The sequence below is a fragment of the Cheilinus undulatus genome, linkage group 10 (genome assembly GCF_018320785.1).
Source record: "Cheilinus undulatus linkage group 10, ASM1832078v1, whole genome shotgun sequence".
Classification (NCBI taxonomy): domain Eukaryota; kingdom Metazoa; phylum Chordata; class Actinopteri; order Labriformes; family Labridae; genus Cheilinus; species Cheilinus undulatus.
The window spans coordinates 46,375,080-46,396,744 of NC_054874.1; the positions used below are offsets into that span (position 1 = coordinate 46,375,080).

General features: G+C 39.0%; 1 protein-coding gene across 1 annotated transcript in view; it reads right to left on the reverse strand.

Annotated features, from left to right (window-relative positions):
• The window catches only part of slc36a1 (solute carrier family 36 member 1), a 93,009-nt gene extending 72,788 nt beyond the window's left edge, over positions 1 to 20,221 (reverse strand). Inside the window, exons 1-5 of the mRNA XM_041797638.1 lie at positions 19,919 to 20,221; positions 14,317 to 14,437; positions 5,022 to 5,136; positions 4,798 to 4,888; positions 2,807 to 2,895 (exon numbers count right to left, since the gene is read on the reverse strand). Of these exons, the coding sequence (XP_041653572.1) occupies positions 2,807 to 2,895; positions 4,798 to 4,888; positions 5,022 to 5,136; positions 14,317 to 14,353 (332 nt within the window). The 5' untranslated portion in view covers positions 14,354 to 14,437; positions 19,919 to 20,221. The remainder of the gene's footprint in view (positions 1 to 2,806; positions 2,896 to 4,797; positions 4,889 to 5,021; positions 5,137 to 14,316; positions 14,438 to 19,918) is intronic.
• Positions 20,222 to 21,665: the final 1,444 nt, after the last annotated feature.

Here is a 21,665-nt window from a genome sequence, read left to right on the forward strand (position 1 = left end):
CCCACTGCAGCAGCAAAGAATGGTGTCTGTGTGACAGTTTTTCTCTGAATGTGATCATTAAAATGCTTTCCAGACCAGGGCTATCGTACACAACAAGATGTGACAGAGTTTATCAAAAGTTAAACAACTTTTGAACCATAAATCGTTGCCTCTTACTTGGTTTTCCTCTTGAAGCTAGCCATTGTGCTTCCCCATTGACACTACTGATGCCTTTGAATCCCTTGCAGCAGTAGTTTCAGTGAGCCTGGAACTCGTGTGACATTTGGGGGCTTTAATTATTAGATCCACACCAGTAAATTCGACATTGAACATCTTTTTTATCCTTTTTAATCCAATTACGGTCATTTATTAATGCTAGCTCAATTGCTAACGTGAATGCTAACCGCCATATCTACTCTTTGTGAGGGCCTGTCAGCCAGTTGCAGGCTGTTCTATAATCACGTCATGCTGCCCAGATACAGAATAATATATAGAGAGATAGATAGAGCCTGTGATGCAGCCTCCTGTATTACTGTTATTTTTATTATTTAGAAGTAAAGCTCAAAAACCAGCAGACCAACAACATTGGGGTCACAGAGATGCTGTACATTACGTCTGTATTTGTTGAGTCAAATATAGGTCTAAAATAATTTGCTAGTCTGCACAGTTAGTCAAGAAAGTTCACACTGGTATCGGCCCATACCCAACGCCTGGGTATTGGAATCGTATCGCTAAGGAAAAAAATGGTATCAGAACATCTCTAGTTGTTTGTTTTATTTAGCTGTTTTTTTATGTATTGTGTGTATTTGTGTCATGTCAGGACAGCCTTCTTAAAGCTTTTGGAGGCTTATCTGGGATGTCCTTTTTCATGCGCCTATCATTCTTTGGCTGTTTTGCTGGATTCCTGTGGTTGTTTCGGTGTATGAAAAAATGTAATAAATCAAATCAAATCAAATCAAATGATGTCCAAAGGAAGAATATTTAAGAAATGTATTCAAAATATTTTTCTAAGCTCAGAAATATAACTTTAAACTGCCATTAAGGTTTGGCCAATCAGGGGCAACCAAGGGTTGGGTATGTTTCTAAAATCATAAAACCAAGACTGGGCAACACCAATAGACCGGTATAAAATGGACATTAACTACAGACAAGAACAATGGATAGAACAATTAGGTAAAAATAATAGACGACACCTATGGAAAACTAAGGTGGATGAAGCCAACAGACAAACAGAAATGATCAGCAACTACAGAAGAATACAGCAGATTAAACCATTAAGCTAGGCATGCGCTATGAGATTTCATGCCAACTCTTACAGTCTTGGCGGACTGTCGGCTCAAATTTTGCAACTGAGTTGCTAACGATGCCTGACCAACACATACAATTTTTATGCCCCGATGATGAACTGAGAGCTCACACTGTACGAGTGAAGTCAGGACTTTCTATAAAAGAAATCTGTGAAGTTTACTTTGCAAGAATCTCATATACTGAGGTTTGAATAGTATCCAGTCATATGCTCACTCTCTCTCTATGCCACACACACAAACAGCTGGAAGTCCAGGGCTTGGAACATTTCCTGTTCGTTTATTTCCTTTATTCTAGTAGGGGTGGGGGGGCAGTAGAAAGTCATTCTGCTGTTGTCATGGTGATTCCGGTCTGACGGTTTAAAAAAGGAAAAAATATCCCAAAGTTAAGGATTCTGCTCAGAGTTCTGCTGTCACTGCTGTCAACAATGCCAATGGACAACAACAGACAGGAACAATGGACAACATTAATGGATGACTTTTATAATAAACAACTTTGGACACCATTAATAGATAATGATGGGCAGAAGTCAACAAGAATGGATCATACCAAAGGATGGAGATGGAAAACTGGTTCTGTAAGGACCCAGTCCTATACTTCTCAAAACCCTAAAACCTGTGACCTCGTAGCCTAACAATACTGTTATGACTCTCGTTGGTTCTGTGATGTAACATGACTTTCTCAGCTCACTGGTGCAAAAACATATATCAGGTTATCAAGGGAGAGCATAAGCTGGGCATAAAATTTCACCAAGATGTGGTACCTTTTGACTGTTGGCTTAAAAAAATGAAAAAATAAAAAAACTTGTCTAAACTTTGTAGAAAGTCCTGTTTAGTTGGAAAAATTAATCCAGTGTCATAATTCATGTTGTAATCAGCACAAAAAGAGTTCATTAGTGGACTGAACAAGCTGAGAGATAATTATATCATAATGGATTAAAGGTCAGCTCAGTAAAATCACTATTAAGCATTTGTAAATAAAATGTCATGGTGTGTTTTAATACAACATGAAAAAATAAGAAAATCAGTTTCTAATGACAATCTTGAATAAATGCAGCAGTGAGGATGAGAAATTAACACAAGCTCTACTAAAGTTACTAAAGTTCTCTTAAAAACTGGATTGTAGTTTTGTCTTTCCTCCATACTGACTGTGGTAACTATTAGAGCTCGAGTCAATAAGGAGCATCGATACAGGTATCAGCATCAATAAACATTAATAACCCCCACCATTGACACCAGTAGGTAATGATGAATGACACTAGCAGGCTCAGGAAAAGCAACTCCATTGTTCAAAGGCAGTAAGACTGTAGCAGCACAGCATTGTTGGTCTATTAAAATTAACGTGCATGATAACAGATGTGCTATATACTCAGTGAGGAGGATCTGATTATTCACTGCTGACATTTCAGTGACATTTAACTCCACTTAGCCTGCTGCTAGTCACTTAAAAGAGCAGAATTTATTGCCGACAGTTGTTTGTTAAGTATGTTAATTAAGTTTGACTTTCATGAGTCTTTACTTACTTTGCACCAAGGTGATGAGAACATTTGACAAGCAGCCTCATACAGTGGACTGCTATGATCCCCATACACAGCAGGCTGACTGGTCCAAGCTGGAGAGAGAGAGAGAGAGAGAGAGAGAGGAAAAAAAAGGTAGGTCAAAGAAGTCATCCATGATTTCCTCAGTTTTGGCTGTTTCTGGTGTTGACTCTAAGACTGTCAACAAACCACACTTTTTAACCCACATATGATACTGATAAAAATGTAAAAATATTGCCTCCTATCGACCTAAAACTCAATAATAAAGACACGAAATAAAAATCTTTTGCATGCAAAAACCCTCTTTAAAACCAAAGTATATGGGTCCTTGGTTTATGATGTGCTTTGTTTGGTACACAAATGTTCTAAAGTAAAAAAAAACGAAACATAAATAACGATTGTAAAGTCGGAACTGTTTTTAGTTTTTGATGTAAACCAGAGTGATGTCAGTTATTGGTGGGTTATAAATATCTCTGCTCACTGTATACTAACCACTCTTATCCGAGATGTGCATTAATACAGAAAACTACCATCTTTTAAAAATAAACAACAGAAAAATGATCGGTTCATATTGGTTATCGGCCAACAAGAGCAGGAAATTATCAGCCATCATATCAGTTAAAAAAAATACTCCATCGTACATCACTACTTCTGATGATGCAAAAGCTGCTTTGACTGTCACCCACTGCAGCACACATGAAGCTTGAATGTAAACAATCAAGGGCAGACTGACTGTTTACAGGCCACAGCATTAATAAGTAACAGAATAAAGCACTGCTAGTAGCAGGAATACACCTAGCTAAGATCAACCCTGCATAACTGTCTGCCTCGAGTGTCATGCTGGTGGCAGCTTCACCTGCAGCCTGAGTGTCCATGCAGTAGACAAACTGGATGCACAGTGCTCAGTTCTGTGACTATTGCTGGAGATATCAGAGTATCACGAGTTACTTTGAGTCATGTGACTAACATCCCATATCCTGCAAAGTGACTATAGCACATGCACACATTGCAATGTCAGCTAGAAAACAATGTAACGCTCAGCCTTAGCCCTGACTTAAGAAGTGCCACTTCAGCCATGGGCTGCTTGATAACTGCAAAAATCATAATAAGAAAATACTTTACGATTATTAAACATGATAACTTTTCGATTTTCAACATCTTCATCTGTGCATTAATTGACTAAACAAATGTGTTGCATTGCCCTGAGGGGAAGCCCAGACATTGTGAAAAGTTGTGTTATTCCGCTTTGTTCCAGAGTGGTTCCATGTAAGGTGGTTTTATCTTTTTTTTTGTTAACTGCCTTTCTGTAATCTTCATAAGCTCTCTTGCTTTTTGGTTTATTCAGAGTATGAGTTGCTGTTCCCTCTGCTCCTCACTTAAACTAATGTGAGAGCTCTTTTAGTGGGAGGGAGAGAGTACACATTTCAAAACTTCCAAAGAAAACAAGCACAACACAACATGCAAAACAATAATTTAGTCTCAATTTAACTGAAACTGGAATCATTTCCTAGCACTACTGCAGCCTCCTTGGAAGTTATCAGCACAGTAAGAGCTGAAGTCAAATGAGGGTAGACGGCTCATTTGGCTTTACTGGCTTGTTTTTTCAAATATCTTATTAGGTAACGACCAATTTTTCACTTTAGTGCAACATGTATGGTAAATGTTTTCCCCCCCTTACCACAGACCTCTACACATTCTTTGAACCAGAGTCACAGCTCAGAGAAGTGAAGCTTCTGGAACATCTGAACTACATGTGAAGAATTAGAGTAAGAATGATGTAACTGACATCATTAATCAGCACTCGCTTCGTTTTCAAAATTCATCCATAAAAAATGAACAGTTCTCTGACAACACCAGCATGAACACGTCTGTATTTATTGTGAATGTCTGACAGGAGATGGAACAGAAGCTGATTTTGTGTCTCCTAACCTTCAATGTGACCTGACATAATCAAATAATAAACTCTGTGTACTCACCACCAGGCCTGCATTCTTTACAGCCAGAGGCAGACCCAGCAGCCCCGTCCCAATGTTCCCTTTTAGTAAGTGGATAAGAGTCTGACAAAACCTGGAGAAAGGAAAACACAAGTTACATGTGCGGTTAAAACCAGATCAAATTTGTTTTGATTACATTTCAAAACCATTTAGACACACTTCTGTCACTGACTGTTTCTGGTTTAGTGACAATTCTTAATACTCACGAGGTTCCCGTTCGTTCTCCGATCCTCTCATAGTTACGTTGAGGCCTGGTGGGTCCAGGAGGTGAAGGACAGAGAGCGTCCATTTCTGATGGATTCTGGTCAGAGAACAATGAACCTGCAACGAGATAAAACAGAAGAACGAATGTGAGGTTTGCATGAAAAATTATGGCAAATATCAGGTAGAAATATTTGCTTGATTCCATAAATGTCTGCAAACTGTTGCACAAGAGATTTTTATTGACACATTTAAAGATGTTCCCAGATTTTTACTGGTAATAATATAGAAACCACGACTGCATCCTTAATGACTACCTACACATAAATAAGATAAGCAGGGGTGTCAAAGCACATATAACTGTTGAACAATATTTAATGGTGTTGTATTAGTCCTCAACAATCACAGCTCAGATGCATAATTTGGAGCTTGGTGTGGATCCATTGAATCCGTCCAAGCCCTCTGTTGCCTACTTTTAAGTGTCAAGCCAGATGGCACATGGCCGTTTTTAGACCGCTTTTCTCCTGCAATATGTGAAATTCATCGATAAAACAAATATCTAGTTTACTGTTAAGAAAATATCCATTACTGAGCGCATTTTTTATCAAAAAGACAATAGAGCTAAGCAAACCATCACTGCATGACTTGGATGGAATCAGTGGGTTTGCACTGTGACTCCTGACAGTGTTATCAGAAATATAAACTAACCATGGTTCTGTTCAGGGCTGTCAGAGTTAATGCATTAATTGTAATTAATCCAGGTACATAATCAGTGCATTAATTCTCATTAATTTTGATAGGGCTGTAGTCAAGGAAAGAAAAACTTGGTCAACCAAAATCGCACCCAGGCATCACCAATCGATTGGTTGTTCAGGTTAAATTAAAAAAAATAAAAAATACAAAAATACAAAAAAAAATCACCTGGTTGGGGACCTGTTTAATCCATACAGGTTCCTTAGTGCACCTGTTTGGTAGTCTAAATGATCCTAAAATGAACATAACAAGCCTTTTGAAGCATTAATATAGTTTTTAGTCTTATCATGTTGTACTAAAAATAATTAATTAAGAGACGAGCAGCGCGCATCTGCCTTTGATAACAAGATCTCCGTGATCCCAGCGCAGTAACTCTTCAAACTCATGCAGCCTACAAAATAACCTCAGATCATTATTTTTAATTCATTTATAACGGTAACTATTAACAGGATCACTTGATCCAGCCCGCGCCATGTCATTTACGAGCATAAAGCAGACAGCATGCAGCGCTTATTTACGTGAGAGGGAAAAAGTTTGCTCGTCAGGACTCAATGACCAGCAGACATCGTCTTTTAACCCCTCTGCTTTCTGCCTGTCTGTAAGAGAAGCTAACGCTAACGTAAACACTTAAAGGAGATTTTAAAAGGAGATGATACCACGCAGACTATTTCCCGACAGGTGAAAAAACTGACTGCGGGAGTTGATGCTGTGAGGGAGGGCAGAGCAGAGACACTCAGCAGCACCACTTCAAAACAAACAGCCTGCAACTTTATGACGAGCTGAAGATGTGTTGTTTCTGAGTGCTGTGAAAATATCAGAAAATATCCCACTCTGTGGCACTTTGTGTGCTTTTCCACCAGTAATTCCCAGTGCCCAGCAACACACCTCTCTATATTAGTCAGCTGCGCACTACCGCTTCTGCCCCCTGGTCAGTGCGTTGGGGGACGGGGGGGGGGGGCGGGGGGGATGGGGGTCGCCGACCATGGTGGTCTTGGTCGGACAAAAGCTTTTCAACCAAACACTAGACCAATCGAAAGGAAGCAGTCAGCCCTAAAAACATGTTTCATTGTCCCTTTCAGCACACTTTGGTAAAGTATCTGCAGAGTCTCTCTGCAGCCAAAGTGATGTAAACTTAAAAAATCCCTGACAGGGGTGCAGGTGGCAGAATGGATAAGGCGTGCGCCCCATGTACGCGGACAGCCCAGGTTCGAATCCGGCCTGAGGCCCCTCACCGTATGTCTCTCCCCAGCTCTCCTCCTTGTTTCCGACTGTATCCACTATCCTCTCCTCTATCAAATAAAGGCACAAAATGCCCAAAAAATAAACCTTTAAAAAAAAAAAAAAATACCTGACAGCTCATCGGACATGTTGAAAGTCACCTAGAGCTTGCGTTATCAGACATTTATCTTTTTACAGTTCCTTTATTTCCTTTTATTCCTTTTATCCTGAGTTTAAAGCCATACAAAAATCCAAATAAACAGTTTAAAATGCCAAACAGTGGCACTACAACTGTGACTAAAAGGGGAAATAACCCATGATTAAATACAGAAATACCAAGAATAACTGCTGTTATTATGTGTAATCATCTGAGTTCTGTTACAACTCATTAATCAAATGCTAAATACTTTATTTCAAATATGTTATACACAATAAAAGTACCCATTAATTCTGCTGTTGACATTTTGAAGTGGCTATGCAAGGAAACGGGTTGTTTTCAGCAGCAGCAACCCAACAAACCTCAGAAAACACAAATGCTGGAGAGAAAAGAGAACAGGGAACCATAAAAACTGAGTGTGAAGCTCCAATGTGTGAAGAAGTGAACTCACAAATACAAAGATATTGAAAAGATGATGTGGTATTAAGTTCTAATACTGCTGCAGACTTTTTACTAACAACAGATGGATGAGGGGCTGCACGGCAGTGCAGGGGTTAGCGCTGTGTCCTCACAGCAAGAAGGATCCTGGTTTGATTCATGCACGCGTGGGTTCTCTCTGGGTACTCCAGCTTCCTCTCACTACAAAAAAATATGCTTGTTGGGTTACTTGGTCACTCTAAATTGCCCATAGGTGTGAGTGTGAGAGTGCCTGGTTGTCTGTCTCTACATGTCAGCCCTGTGATTGACTGGCGACCAGTCCAGGGGATGGACAGATGGATGGACTTCATGTGACACTTCCAGCTATCCAGCTAACCACACATTTGATTGGCTCAATCAAAAAATGATTGGCCATATTTCTCACTGTTCTCCTGTTATTTTGTGAAGTGTTTAATCCACTGCAGGCTACCGGCTATTACAGTTATTTCTAAACATAGGAGGAACCATCTGGAGCTTTCACTACTGCTGGTTTTACATAAATCATAAAAACCTGAAATTACACATTGAGGACTTTCTTTTTTGCTTTTATTTCAGCTGAATCAAACTGAGCCATGAGGTGAGAACCATGCTGTGACCTCTGTTAACCATTACACCACTAAAACTCACAGTCAAACAATCATTAGTCCGTTCATCTCCAGGTACATGTTGAACAGTATACTTAAACAGGATTCTCCCTGCCTTAAAAAGCTGTGTCCTGTATTCCACTGACATGTTCCTGTTAGTGATTATAGCCAGGCAGATAGAGAGTTTAACTGTTCTAAGTTACTTCAAAGCCAAAGAATTGGCTCTGGACCTGAAAATCCAGTTCCAGGATGACACCAACTCCTCACTGGTCCTGGGGAAAGTAGTGGTTTATGTTAGCTAAGCTAATGCTGGGGGCTGTGGGCTTACATCTGTGGCTATGGGTGGGGTTGGAACGTATGAATAACCATGAGGACAGCCATTTGTACACAAAGGAACTTCAAAAAAGACAGCAATACAGCAGTGCGATGTTCTTGCAGTTCGTCTCAATCTGACAGTATCATAGCGGACAATAAGTGTTTCTGCTGTGAAGAGAATGGCGAGCTCGGTTCACACAGTCTTACTGTGGGAAAGGATTGATTTTTTAAAACTCAATTAACTGCTGCAGAGCAGAGGGACAAACAGGCTACCTGCAACTTCTCAAAAGAGAACGTCGAGTTTTTGCTGCAAAAATCCCTGAAATCCATGTCAGCTCACTGAACACAGAGGCTGAGCCTGACCTACTATCATTACTTTATCCCCTGTGAGAGACAGGGAAATTTATATTAAATTTAAAGTTAAAAGAGCTGCACCATTTTATCAATATGATGTTGGTATCATATGAAAATATCTGTCAACATGGCCCTGCACTGGAGCCCTAGGCCTGAGGGGCCCGACAGCCCGAGGGCCGGGCTTTGGGCCAATGGCCAATGATCATATCATTACCTCGGACACGGGCCGGGCTCGGGCTCTTTTGTTTTAAACCTGCCAATTAGAGCAATGTGTCTTGTTTGTGTTTAACCAATTTAAATGGCAACACTTGAACGCAGCAGCCGCGCTGCCCCCTCCCTTCCCGCTCTACGTGTCCCAGCCAGCAGTAGCAGCAGCGAGTGTGCTTTCAGCACAGCTGGAAGAGTGATGGAGGAAAGGAGGACTGGACTTGCCCCTGAAACTGTGGATGCTATTCTTTTTCTGCATGATGCCAAGTAAACAGACTGTTCTTCTTGTGATGTTTAAAGAACGGAGTTTGCCATGTTAAGCAGCTCACTGTTGTTGAATTGGACGTTGCCATGTTCAGAATTGATCAATAGTTCTACTATAGAATAGAACAGAATAGAATAGAATAGAAGTGTTTATTTGTTAATAGGCCTATAATTGCTGCGATATGCAGGTCAGCTGTTGCTGTGTGCTGCTGCATCGTGCGCGCAACAAAAAAACAAATTCGGGCTTCATACGGGTTCGGGCCTGATAATTCTGAAAACCTGTTAGGCTGGGCCAGGCTGGGGCTCCACCCCCTCAGGCCAGGGCTGGACTCGGGCCCAGATAATAGGCCCGTGCAGGGCACTAGGCCGTATGTATGCATGAATACTTTTGTGGAGTTTGAGGCCAATCAGACCTGTTGGTCCTCAATCCTTTAACTTCTAAGTGTGCTTTAAGGACTGAAGTTCGTGTCTTTGTTCATCCTCAAACTTTAAACAATACGTAAAATTCCACCATCAGGGGGCTCTATCAAAATAACAACACAATAAGACAGGTACAGGCCACTACTGCCCATCTTCATGTTTTAGTTCTTGTCTTGAAATGGGAACTTAATAAAGTTTTGTTTTCATTCATAAATTTCTGAAAAAGGGAGAAACGCACAGAAAAGTGCACTTCAGCATTCATGCTGGAAGCGGTAACCAGGATGCGATACTTAGGCGCATGCTGGCACCACTTACAGTGTGAATGCAGAGGTGATCATTATGAGAAATTCATGTTACAGAGGTGAGTTTAGGATATTGAACTCTTAACCTATGGCTGCCTCCATGACAAGACATGTTCCCTTACATTTATAAAAATTAAGAATGTCTCTGCCTTTGAAAACTTTAGAAAACATTTGAGATACTAAAAGACCTCAATTAAAAATAGGTATAACATGGATATGGTCACTTTAAATCCATATAGATATCTTGATGATGATTTTGATAAAAGTTTTATGTTTTGGTACAAAAACTCAAAACAATCTTCATATGTGCTTTAAGGACTGAGGTTTTAGCTCTTAATAGAGCCGGGCAATTAATCGAAAAATAATTGAAGACAATATTTAGAGCCTCCAACTTATGTTAACCTGCCATGTCAATTATCTACATTTTTTTCCCTTCCCCCTCTCTCTACTAATGTACCACCACCTTAAAAACAAACTACTGGCTGTGTAGTCACGTGATCGGCAGCCAGGTGTTGCAAGAAATGTAGCCTGCTGTTAACCCAAGAGAAGAAGAAGTACTAGTCATGCGCCCACTCCCATCCAGTCCACTAAAACTCAAACACAGAGCTGACTGTGCAATGTGAGCAGCGAAGCTAATTTTAACTTTTTATACAACAGCATAAAAAAAAAATATTTGTTAGCAAGACATACAAGTTGTTTATTTTCTACTTATCTTATGGAAAATCTGACTTTTTACAAAAAAGATTTTCATTACAGCTGATGTGTGTTTTGATTTAAATTTTTTCAATTAATAACCATAAATTGTTAATATGTGCCTGTTCCTTTCAGTTATTTGTTTTAAAGTTATGCAAGTATTTGCAGAACAAGCAGAGTAGGAGGCTGGGGGTGGAATAATCATTCATTATTCATAATTGAGGTAAAAAGTTCAATTAATCATGATTTTTGCCATAATCGCCCAGCCCTAGCTCATAACTTTTTATTTTATTTTTTGTTTAACCTTTATTTAACCAGGAGAATCCCACTGAGATTAAAAACCTCTTTTTCAAGGAAGTCCTGGCCAAGAGGCAGCAAAGTTCAACATACAGTTACAACATACAAACACAATTAAAACAACATTACAACATAATGAGGAATCACAGATTATGAAAAACACATGCACATTACTGAGGCACTCTCCAATGCTTTTAGCTTAGCTTTAACAGCATGTAAGGTTAAGAACTCAAACAATTTCCAGTCTCTCTGCAACATGTTCCAAGCAAAAGGAGCTGAGTAAACAAAGGCTTTCTTTCCCAGTTCTGTGCGGGCATAAAGAACAGAGAGCAACAGCTGATCATTTGATCGCAAAGAGTAAGAGTCAACACTTCTCTGTGAGATTAATGTGCAAACTTAATTTATATATCAGTATCAGCAAAAATGAGTTTGGAAATATCTGCATATCAGATATCAGAAAAGAAACATCATGCATCCCTAGATAAATGGTGTAAAAAAGCATCTCCTTGCTACTTTACACCTGCAACCAATGTGCAATACAGCTAAAAGATCAGGGCTGCAACAAAATCCAAGTTATGAGCCAAAGTTCGGCCTCATTCTTAAATCATTTAACATCACACCAGGCTTTGAAGTGTTGGTGGTTTAGTCTGAATGTGGCTTAAAACCTAAATTCATTTATAAAGCCCTTTTTCATTCATTGAACTAGTTGGCAGTCAGTAGTTAAAAACTGTGGTTTAAGCTTTACTGAAAGTATCTGATCAAAAAACTGTTGATATATTGTTTAAAATTATTTTAGCTGCTGTGTTTTCTCCATTTTCCTTACATTGGATCTGTTTTTATCTCTTCTCTATTTTAGTATCTGCTGTTTAACAGGCATCAAAAACATCTTGTGATCAGATCTGATGGAGGGATTCTGAACAAATCTTCCCCTGAGATCCTGCTCACTGTAATAAACACATTTGTTGTGGTTAGGCTTTGTATTCTGAAATGAAATCAAACTGAATGTGCCAGCTTTAACAGAAGCCCTGCTGCTGTAGCCAGCTCCTTCTATCAGCTTGTTTATTGATGTGAAACAGCGCCCAGCCTGCTGGCTTCAGTGGAATTCACTCCAGTTTCTCGTGACTCTTGTTACCCTTAAACCATCAGAGAGGAACTGAGGAAAGTTTTCAGTGAAGGAGAGATGAAGAGCAGAGTACTCATTGTTACATCAGAAAGCTGGATGTCTTCTCCCTGTGTGAAAACTAAGACTGAAGTGAAACTGAGGCCCATCTTTACATTACAAAGCCCTGTGTTTAAAGATCTCTCAGCTGGGCTCCACCTTGACAACACTCCTGACAACTGCACAGCAAACGCTGATCAAGAACAAGTTCAGGAAGTTCAATTTAAAGCTCAGCACAGTGTACATACACCATCCATGTATTATTTACAAAAGTATCAAATAACTAGAATAAAAATAAAAAGACACAAATCAATTTACTTTAAGAATTTGCTGCTGTACATCACAGCAAAATCTGCTTATTTTCAGTTTACACTGCTACAATAAATCAAATTTTAGCAGTCTGATACAAAGAATCTGATGAATACATTACAAACAAGGAGAGGCCCACCTGTCAGTGTAAGACTTAAAGGTACTCCACAGCAGAAACAGAAAGCTGGTAGTTGGTTTCCATTCAAGAATCAAGCATGTCTGAGCTGAGCCTAACCTGCCTAACAGGTCAACACAGAGCACTGGTGAGCTTTAAGTAGCTGGGAGTGTAAGTATAGATAATCCACACACCGTTCCTGGAGAAGGGAGGATGTTAACTAGCTAACGGCTGCAGGCCTTTTAATGATGTGATAAACCTGTAACAGATAATGTTCGCTTTTATTACACAGCTGGAAGAGCAAGTGTTTGCATTCTGTGTTTAACTAACGCCGGGATACGTCTGGTGAGACTCAGTGTTAATTGTGGCTGCTATTTTTAATTTTAGTTTTTGTCTTTAAATGAAATGCATTTTAGTTTTAGTCACATTTTTGTCATTTCTACCCTCTTTAGTTTTAGTCTAGTTTTAGTCGACTAAACTCAAAACATTTCAGTCTAGTTTTAGTCCATAAAAAGTCCTCACACTTCAGTCTTTACTTTTAGTCCAAGCATTTATTTTCTTGCCTAAATCTAGTACCAAATCATGGTAGTATGGTCTCTGCACCCTGCTAAACCTGGGGTCCCTACTTTCTACAGCTGAGAGGCAGAAGAGCTAAGGATGCATTGTTTTTTGACAGATTTACCCACAATGGAGAAATATCACCGATTTTGAATGCCTGACGAAAACTACGTTACATTTTAGCCTAGTTTTAGTCATCTTGACAAAAACTAAACTTTGTTTTTGTCAGTTTTATTCATCACAGATCTATTTTTTTTTAGTTTTAGTCTAGTTTTTCATGGAAAAAAGGCATTTTTAGTCATAGTTTTAATTAACACAAAATTAACACTGAGACTTGACTTTGCTCACGTTCTTGACTCAGATTAAGGGTGAGGATATCCGAGTTACTTTAAAATAAAAAAAATAAGAAATAAACTGTATGTGCTGAAGAGTAAGGCAGTTTGGACTAAAACTTACATCTCCATCATTTCAGCTCCACAAAAAACACCAATCAAGCGCGCGTGTAGTCGTGTGGTTAAGGCCATGTACGCAGGCGACCTGGGTTCGAATCTGGCCCGTGGCACGATTTCCTGCATGTCTCTCCCCGCTCTCTTCCCTGTTTCCGACTCTATCCACTGTCCTATCTAATAAAGGCAAAAAGGCCAAAAAACCCCAAACAAACCACCAATTGGAGATCAAAGCCTTAATCAGCCTCATTCCCCCTGATACAAAACATGTAAATAAGTATATTAATCTTAGTTCTTACAGTAAACAACCTTTCACTGAGCATAAGCCCTGGTATTTTTTTCCAAGCAATGTAAACAAAAACTATACTGATTAAAACAGTTTTTTCTCACCCTTTCTTCTTTGAAAATATCCTTATCTAGAGTATTTATACAATAATATATATTTCCCGGCCCTAAGCTACTGTATATTAATCAAACTGAGTTTTAATTCTATGTTATGAGATTTTGCCAAATACATTTCACGTTAAAGCTGCTTTAATGATTCTCTGTCAGTGTGCCAACTGGGATTAACTCTAATCCCTCTGAGTCCACCTTAGATCATGTTGGATATACAGTATGCACCAAACCCACAGTACATTTGTAGATGACAATACTTTGACATGATGTCCATACCTTCACCTCTGATGTCAACATCACTGGAGCTCATCATGTTGGAGAAGGCGGTCGGCTGGGAGTCTCCTCCAGCCTTACAGATCCTAAAGCTGGGAGATCAGGGAGTCCAGCATTGACAGCTCTACAAACCAAAACAGAGAAAGTCATTTATAGCAAGACCCACGAACAGTTGTTCAATCATAAAAACTTTTGACTTTAGGGAAAGAAATGACATCACGGCTCTGCGCAAAAAAGCTGCCTGTTTGATTTAGTGATTAGCTTTGGGAATCCAAAATTAATCATGCGGGGGGGTAGGGAAATCCAGATTATACATTAAAGCAATGCTAAGGCTGCAGGTAGCATCACTGTTCTTTCTGTTTAGTTCTCAAGTATTTTTGTTGTATAACTAGTAGGCGTGGGAATCACTAGTGGCCCTACGATACAATATTATCACGATACCTGGGTCACGAGTCAATATTATTGCGATTTTAAACATTTTGTAATACAGTGAGTACTGCGATACCATATATTGGGATATTTGCAATCTATATTATTTTTCAACTGTTTAGCTGATTTGCCATTAGCCTTGCCCTCATGTTTGTTGTATTTCTGCAGTATTTTATTTTCATGTAGCACTTCTTGCAAAGCTGGTGTCATGTCCATCTCATTTGTGCCCTGCCTGCATTCCTAATGTCCTTCCCCTGATGCTGCCATGTTTGTTGTACTAACTTTCTCCTGCTCTATGACCGTCACCTCTGCCGACCTCACTGGACAAACAATTGATTTTGTTTTTCCATTATCATAGGCTTCAGTTCATATTTGCAGTTAATTTGAAAAAATCAATACTTGGTGGATGAGACGATACGATATATCACCAAAGAAAATATCGCGATACTATGCTGTATCGATTTTTTCTCCCACCCCTAATAACTAGCTTATAAACGAAGGTTCATCAACACAAAACCAAAGTGGTCCAGTGTTACCAGCGCTCTGGTAACATCTGAGTGTGTCTTGAGTGCAAAATCGCCCCAGATATCAGCCGTCTTTTATCATCTGTCCCTCACTTACCAACCAAAATCAAGAAGGGGCCGGACTTATAATAACACTTTATCAACAATGGTGAAAGCAGAGAGGGGAGGCAGAGCTGACTTGTATTTTTAAGAGAACAATTTCCAGATCTGGAGCTGCTGCTGATACCAGGACAGCATTCATTTACATTGTTTTTTTTATTGTCTTGATGGTATTTCCTTGAATAAAGGAAAATATTAAACACACAGAGATTTTTAACAGACCTTACAGACACTACCAGCGGAGGAAGTCAACTTTTGTATTCTAGCAGCATTAGTAGTTATACTAATGCATAACTCCTCAAAAGAAGTGGTGAGACACCACATTACGCACGATATCAATCTGCAAAGAGGAACGACTGCTAACTTTAGCCACACTCTACTCAGCACAGCAGCCTCATACCATAAACCCACTGGCACAATGGCCCTGTAAAAGGTGTGACTGTTTTCTGAGCAGTTTTACTCTTTAGAGTGCTCGGTTAAACACAATTTAAATGCACATTTATTGGGCAATAGCAGTCTGGGAATATACTTGAAAATGAGCATTTTCCACTTAAAATTGTGGCTGAAACTTGGAAAATTGGATTTATGGTTTGATGCTTCACCTGTATTTGGCCATAAATGCTTCTCTTCACTATCATCTAATAAAGAGACCATTAGGCAAGAATGCCTCTAATATAGTGAAGGATTTTTTGATTATGAGAGAAATCTTATTGTATTTAAGTAAAATAGAGGGTTAAAGGAGAAGATCTAATAATGAAGCTCAGTTAGCTAAGGCTCTGGCAGGTCAAGTAGTTGGATGGTCTCAGAGGGAGGTATAGCTGCTTAGCCTCAGTGTTACATAAGAGCACCTACAGTGATTGTGATCGCTTCATAACCTGCTGTGAATTGTTGTTCTAATCAAATGAGGATTTTCTACACAGGCTTTGCTGTCCTCTTACTCAGCAAAACCTGAGAATCTGGATTGTCTGTGTTTACAAGAACCCCCCTCCCCAGACTGTTCTAAACAAACAGAAAAAGACTTCACAGGTGTTACTGAATCCCCCCAGAGGCATTTCTCCTGTGCTGGCCCTGCCCTGCTTGTGTTTTCACACAACAATGCGTCTCATATGTCCATACACAGAGAACCAGAGAAGAAGAGTGACTTCCACAGCAGCAATGTAACTGAAAGCAAGCTGAAGCCACAACTTCAACACCCATCAGCAGTTTGACCACAGTGACAGGAGACTAGACTAAAACAAACAGAAGTGGAAATATCACTCAGTCTGCAATTTTACAGCAGAGATCAAAAAGCACTGAAGGCTTTTATATAGAATAGACCTGTCATTGTTTATCGCACTCAGGCAAGGAAACTGCAACGCAAACAGTGCAGGCGATTAATTTCAATGATGCTTTACCTGCACAGACATGAAAACAAGAAAATCAAGATTAAATGATTACTGTGCCTATTTTCAGCTTTATTTTAGGCTACTTTCGGCTATTTTTATCCTTTTTTGAGCTATTGAATGCCATTTTCAGCTACTTTTATGCCATTTTATGCTATTTTATGCTATTTTTGTGCTATTTTCAACTATTTTGTGCTTTTGGCTATTTTCAGCAGTTCTTCCACAATTCAGCTCTCAGCATCCCCACACACAAAGATGGGGGCTACAGTCCTCAACATACTGGTCATGGGATCCATTTCTGGTCCTGGAAAATGTTGGTTGCATGTCTTACCCCACTCTCTCCCAGTTTTCTGTCTCTCTTCTGTATCCATTCAAGGCAAAATCCCCCAAAATAATCTTTAAAAAGTTAGTTATGAGTACCAGTAGATATGAATGTTTCTGTGGCTATTTGCAGCCCATTTATCAGCCTTACACACTGGCAGAAAGGAATGTGCATTTCAAAGAAAATGAGTTGCTTGCAAGAGCCTCAAAGATTCTAACCCCCAGATTCCAAATACTCCACCTGCGCTGTGTTCAAGGTGAGCAGCAGTATGCTCCAACTGGGCTCTCTACCAAGGAGATTGAGACTCGAAAGCAAGATCTCAGGAGAACCCCTCTCTGGGGTTGATTTGCTGTTTATTTCAATATTAATTTTTTTCCCCCTTAAAAGGTTGTTGCTTTTTAAAAGCTTTATATTTTCTATTAAGGATGTGTAGTCTCAAGTAAAATTCTGTGGTTTTCCTCCCCAAAAGTTAACAATTGTCAATGGTGTGGTGGTCCTGTGACCCGTTGACTGATCAGTGACCTGTAGCAACAGGATGAAACATAATGTACACTTAGAGATGATTAGCTATCAGGAGTCTGTGCATTGTCTTGTATTTCAAAGATGACACTTCATGGACGCACTAGAGACCAACCGGAGCAGTGGATCTGCAAAGATTGACTAGAAAGTGGCCTGGGCAATTAATCGCAAATTACATTAAATTGCAATATGGCCTGCTGCAATTTTTTAATCGCATAAGTTGCAATATTTCTTTAACTTGAAATGTTATAAAATATCAGTTCAATAAAATATTTTTTGCAGCAGCAGAGATTTTATGCACATTATGCAAACATTCAAGTGTCAATTTTTTTCATGGTTTACAAAAATCCTCCTTTTGTGTTTTATGTATGTTTTTCTTAATCAAAATGAGTGACATAAAAATGATAATGCCCTTAAACAACGCAAATGACATCACATTTGCAATACAAGCAAAAATAGTTTTCTCACTCTTTCTAAAACCAATGAAGCCTAGCGTTACTTCACAAAATCAGACCCTAGCTTGGATCAGCTGGTAGCCAGCCTCACCTCCTCCACCCCAGCCGCCTCCTTTATAGCCCAAAGCTTGTTGTACCCCCATATTCAGATTCAGGCTACTATGGATTAATTGCTTCAGAAATCATTTTTGTTTTCAATACACATGGTCTTATTAATGGAATTATTTATGACTTGAATTTGTCTAAAATACATAAGATTAAACCAAAAATAATCGCATATTAAATAGCAATATTTGGGGGAAAATTCACAATGAGATAATTTTTGCAAATCATTCAGCTCTACTAGAAAGTCATTTGCTCTAGAGTGTGCCTTGGGAAGCACAGACAGAGTATGTGGAATTTGGGGGTAAGACGTGGACAGGAATGTACATCAGGGTTTGTAAGCTTGATGCTAACACATAAATGAAATTGCCTTTACCGGACGAACAGATTTAGCATTGCTTCATGCTAATCTAACCTAAAGAAAAATCAAATTACCTTGACATTAGTAAGTCAAATAAATCTTTGATCAGTCATTTATTTAAAAATGGTCAGTAAAACAGCTTTTTCCTTCAGTGAAGAAAGGTCGAGTTAGTTTCTTTGGTCAGTTTATGGCGTTCTTCTTTTATCATTTAATGGTGGTAAGCAAACAGCTTTCAGATACAGCAGAGCCACCATCTGACAGTATTACCGCATTAAAACCAAAGCTGGTGAAAAAACTGGAAACAATACAGATTAAAATTAAGATAATGGCTGCATGAAATCTTTCCTTTTAGAGATAACATTTGATCAACATTTCCCATCCCTTGCATCACCAAATAAAGCGAGCGTTGCTGAGTTTGTGGAGTTTTAGGCAGACTCTTTTACATATCAGTAATGGCTTCAGAATTGAAAAAATACGTTTGAAATCATCTGCATAATAGATATTGGCCAAAATTCAATACTGTGCAATCCCTGTTGTTAATGGTGTTGAAGTCTGCTAAATGCATGTGATGCAGATTTTGATAAATCAATGAGTAAATATGTTTAATAATTGTGATCTCAGTACCAAACAAATCAGTCATGATCATTGTTTTGCCACAATCAAGCAGTCCTACCATTCAAACACATGCACAAGAGCTTTGTTATACACTAAAGTCTAAATTAAGTATTCTTTCTGATGAACTTTTAGCAGAAGTGTAGAGGAATGTCATTCATTTCAGTTATTCTAATACTGACCTTTCCAATCAAAGGGTCCGACTATCAATAACCAAACTGATATTTCACTGGATCTAGTGTTTACAGATGATAAGCTAACATACAGCACATTCCTTGTTTTTCCCTGGGTGCGGCCAAACTCTTCTATCTTCATTTATTTAAATAAAAAGTGTTATCCTTAAATGACAGCACGAACACAGACACAAGCAGTGACAGTGCAGACATTAATCTGATCTTTTCAGATTAATCTTGAGCCAGGAGACGTGTGAGGGTCACCACCCTCTCTATGGACAAGGAGAGACAAGACAGACCACCGAAACAAACATCCCTGCTGGGATCCGACCAGGAAACTACATCATCAAATGAGATTATGATTAATTGTATTAAGAAAGCAGTTAAATAAGACTGGGTACACCGCAAGGAGGGCTCACACCCGCTGAGGAGGGACTGAAATAGCAAGAGGAGAAGGATTCGTACTGTTAGACATGCTAATAAGCTAAGTATACGTTAGTAATAACCTGTCAGTGGCGGAGAAACGGTCGTTTATTTTGCTATACGCAGCGGTTTAGCCAACGGTTATGTGTCATCAATCTACAGCTAGCTTTATGTTCCGATGCCATCTTTGGACCCAACACCAACCTTGCCACGGAGAAACCTCGTGTCTGCACTCCTCTCCTGGTCTTTGGCTGGCTTTGAAAGAGGCTAACCGCGCCGCAGACCTCTTATTTTCATATCGGAGCCATGTCATGTAGGAAGCAGAACGGCTACACTGCACCGATTGAAGCTAAACAGCAGACGAGTCGACGAGGGAGTCAGTGGTGTGGTCACATGACCTCTTCGGGAACGAGTAACTGTACATTCACGTGTTAAAGGAATAATCGGAAAAAGTATAACCCTGCTGAAGAGAATCGACCAAAGACGGAGAAGAACGGGACAAAGTGGCGAGACTGTGGTGGCTGACCCACCGAGTAAAACAAATTGACGTTAAACTACGCAGAAACATGATTTAGAGGCCATTTTAATGTACTTATATAATGCGTATACACATTTTGGCCTTAGAAGTAAGCTTTACGGTACCATGACGTTGCTAACTCAAAAGTGTTAGAATATAAATAACATTTTTCTATACTACATCCACGGCATTTTATGTTAAAGCTCGTCGAAACACCCAGTGCACACGAAGGATATCCAGACTTGGGAAGTGAAAGTGTCCGAGGAGCACTGCAACGCACTGCTGTCGTGCTGGCCGACGTGCTGTTGCCATAGATACGGATTATAACTTTAAAATAGCCGTTAACTGTCTTTGTTTCATGTCATTTAAAGTGAAAGGTGTCCGAATTTGTTTGTAACTGCATTTGACAGTAGAGGCAGCCTAAAATTTAGTTTTTTTTCCGGTAAAGACTATTTAAAGTCGGCTTAACCGCTGGGATTCTGACAAAGTGCATGCGGAATGTACATCAGAGACGCTTGATTTGTGTCTCAGGGCAGCCCGGCAACTTTTTTTCTGTTCTTTTTTTCTTTTATTTATTTTTTCTCGGATAACTTTTCGAGTTACTTTGACTGATTTGGTTTGATCATAACACCGGGATTTGTTCTGTTCCAGCCCACAAAATCACAATCTGCTGACAGTGCTGTCAGGCTTACGTTAGTTACGCAAACTTCACATCCGCAAGTCAAGTGTCAAAAGGTCAAAAGTCAATCAAATACTCTGAAAAAATCAACTTTTGCAATCTGTAATATGTTTAAAATATCTACATCGACAAAGGCCCCCTCCAAGCATTAAATGTTTACTTGTTTGTCTGTTATATTGTTTTTAATTTTATTCGTATTCATATCTTTCTTGGATCAATTCCCATGAATGTACTTGATATTTTACACAAGTGTATAAATGAATTTTTGATACATGATTTGTAAGGTTTCTTTTATGTCGGAAAAATTGCAGTGAAGTTAGATAAATTAAAAAAAAAAAAGCATGTCCGCTTTGTGTAAAATTGTAAATAGCAACCTATGATATATTTTTTAAAGAGACTAATGTTGATATTTCATGTGAATGTTACAAATGACTAATATTTCATGGTTAAACCTATTTTAGTAGCCTACTTCCTCATATAAATTTTACACTTCACACTTTTGTGAACGTTTAAATAGTGAGAAAATGCAACAATATCATCATTAAAATTTGGAAAGATATCTAAGAATTTGTTTAGATAGTTTAATTTAGAAATAATGTGTAAACATTCAGTCATAGCCAAGGTGGAATGTAATTAATGACATTTTCCTTAAACTGCAATAATTGAGTAGTTTATTCTTCACATTTGTGCATTTTGAAACCAATACTTTCCCTTCTACTTGAGCAAGTTTTAACCAGATTATCTGTACTTTTACT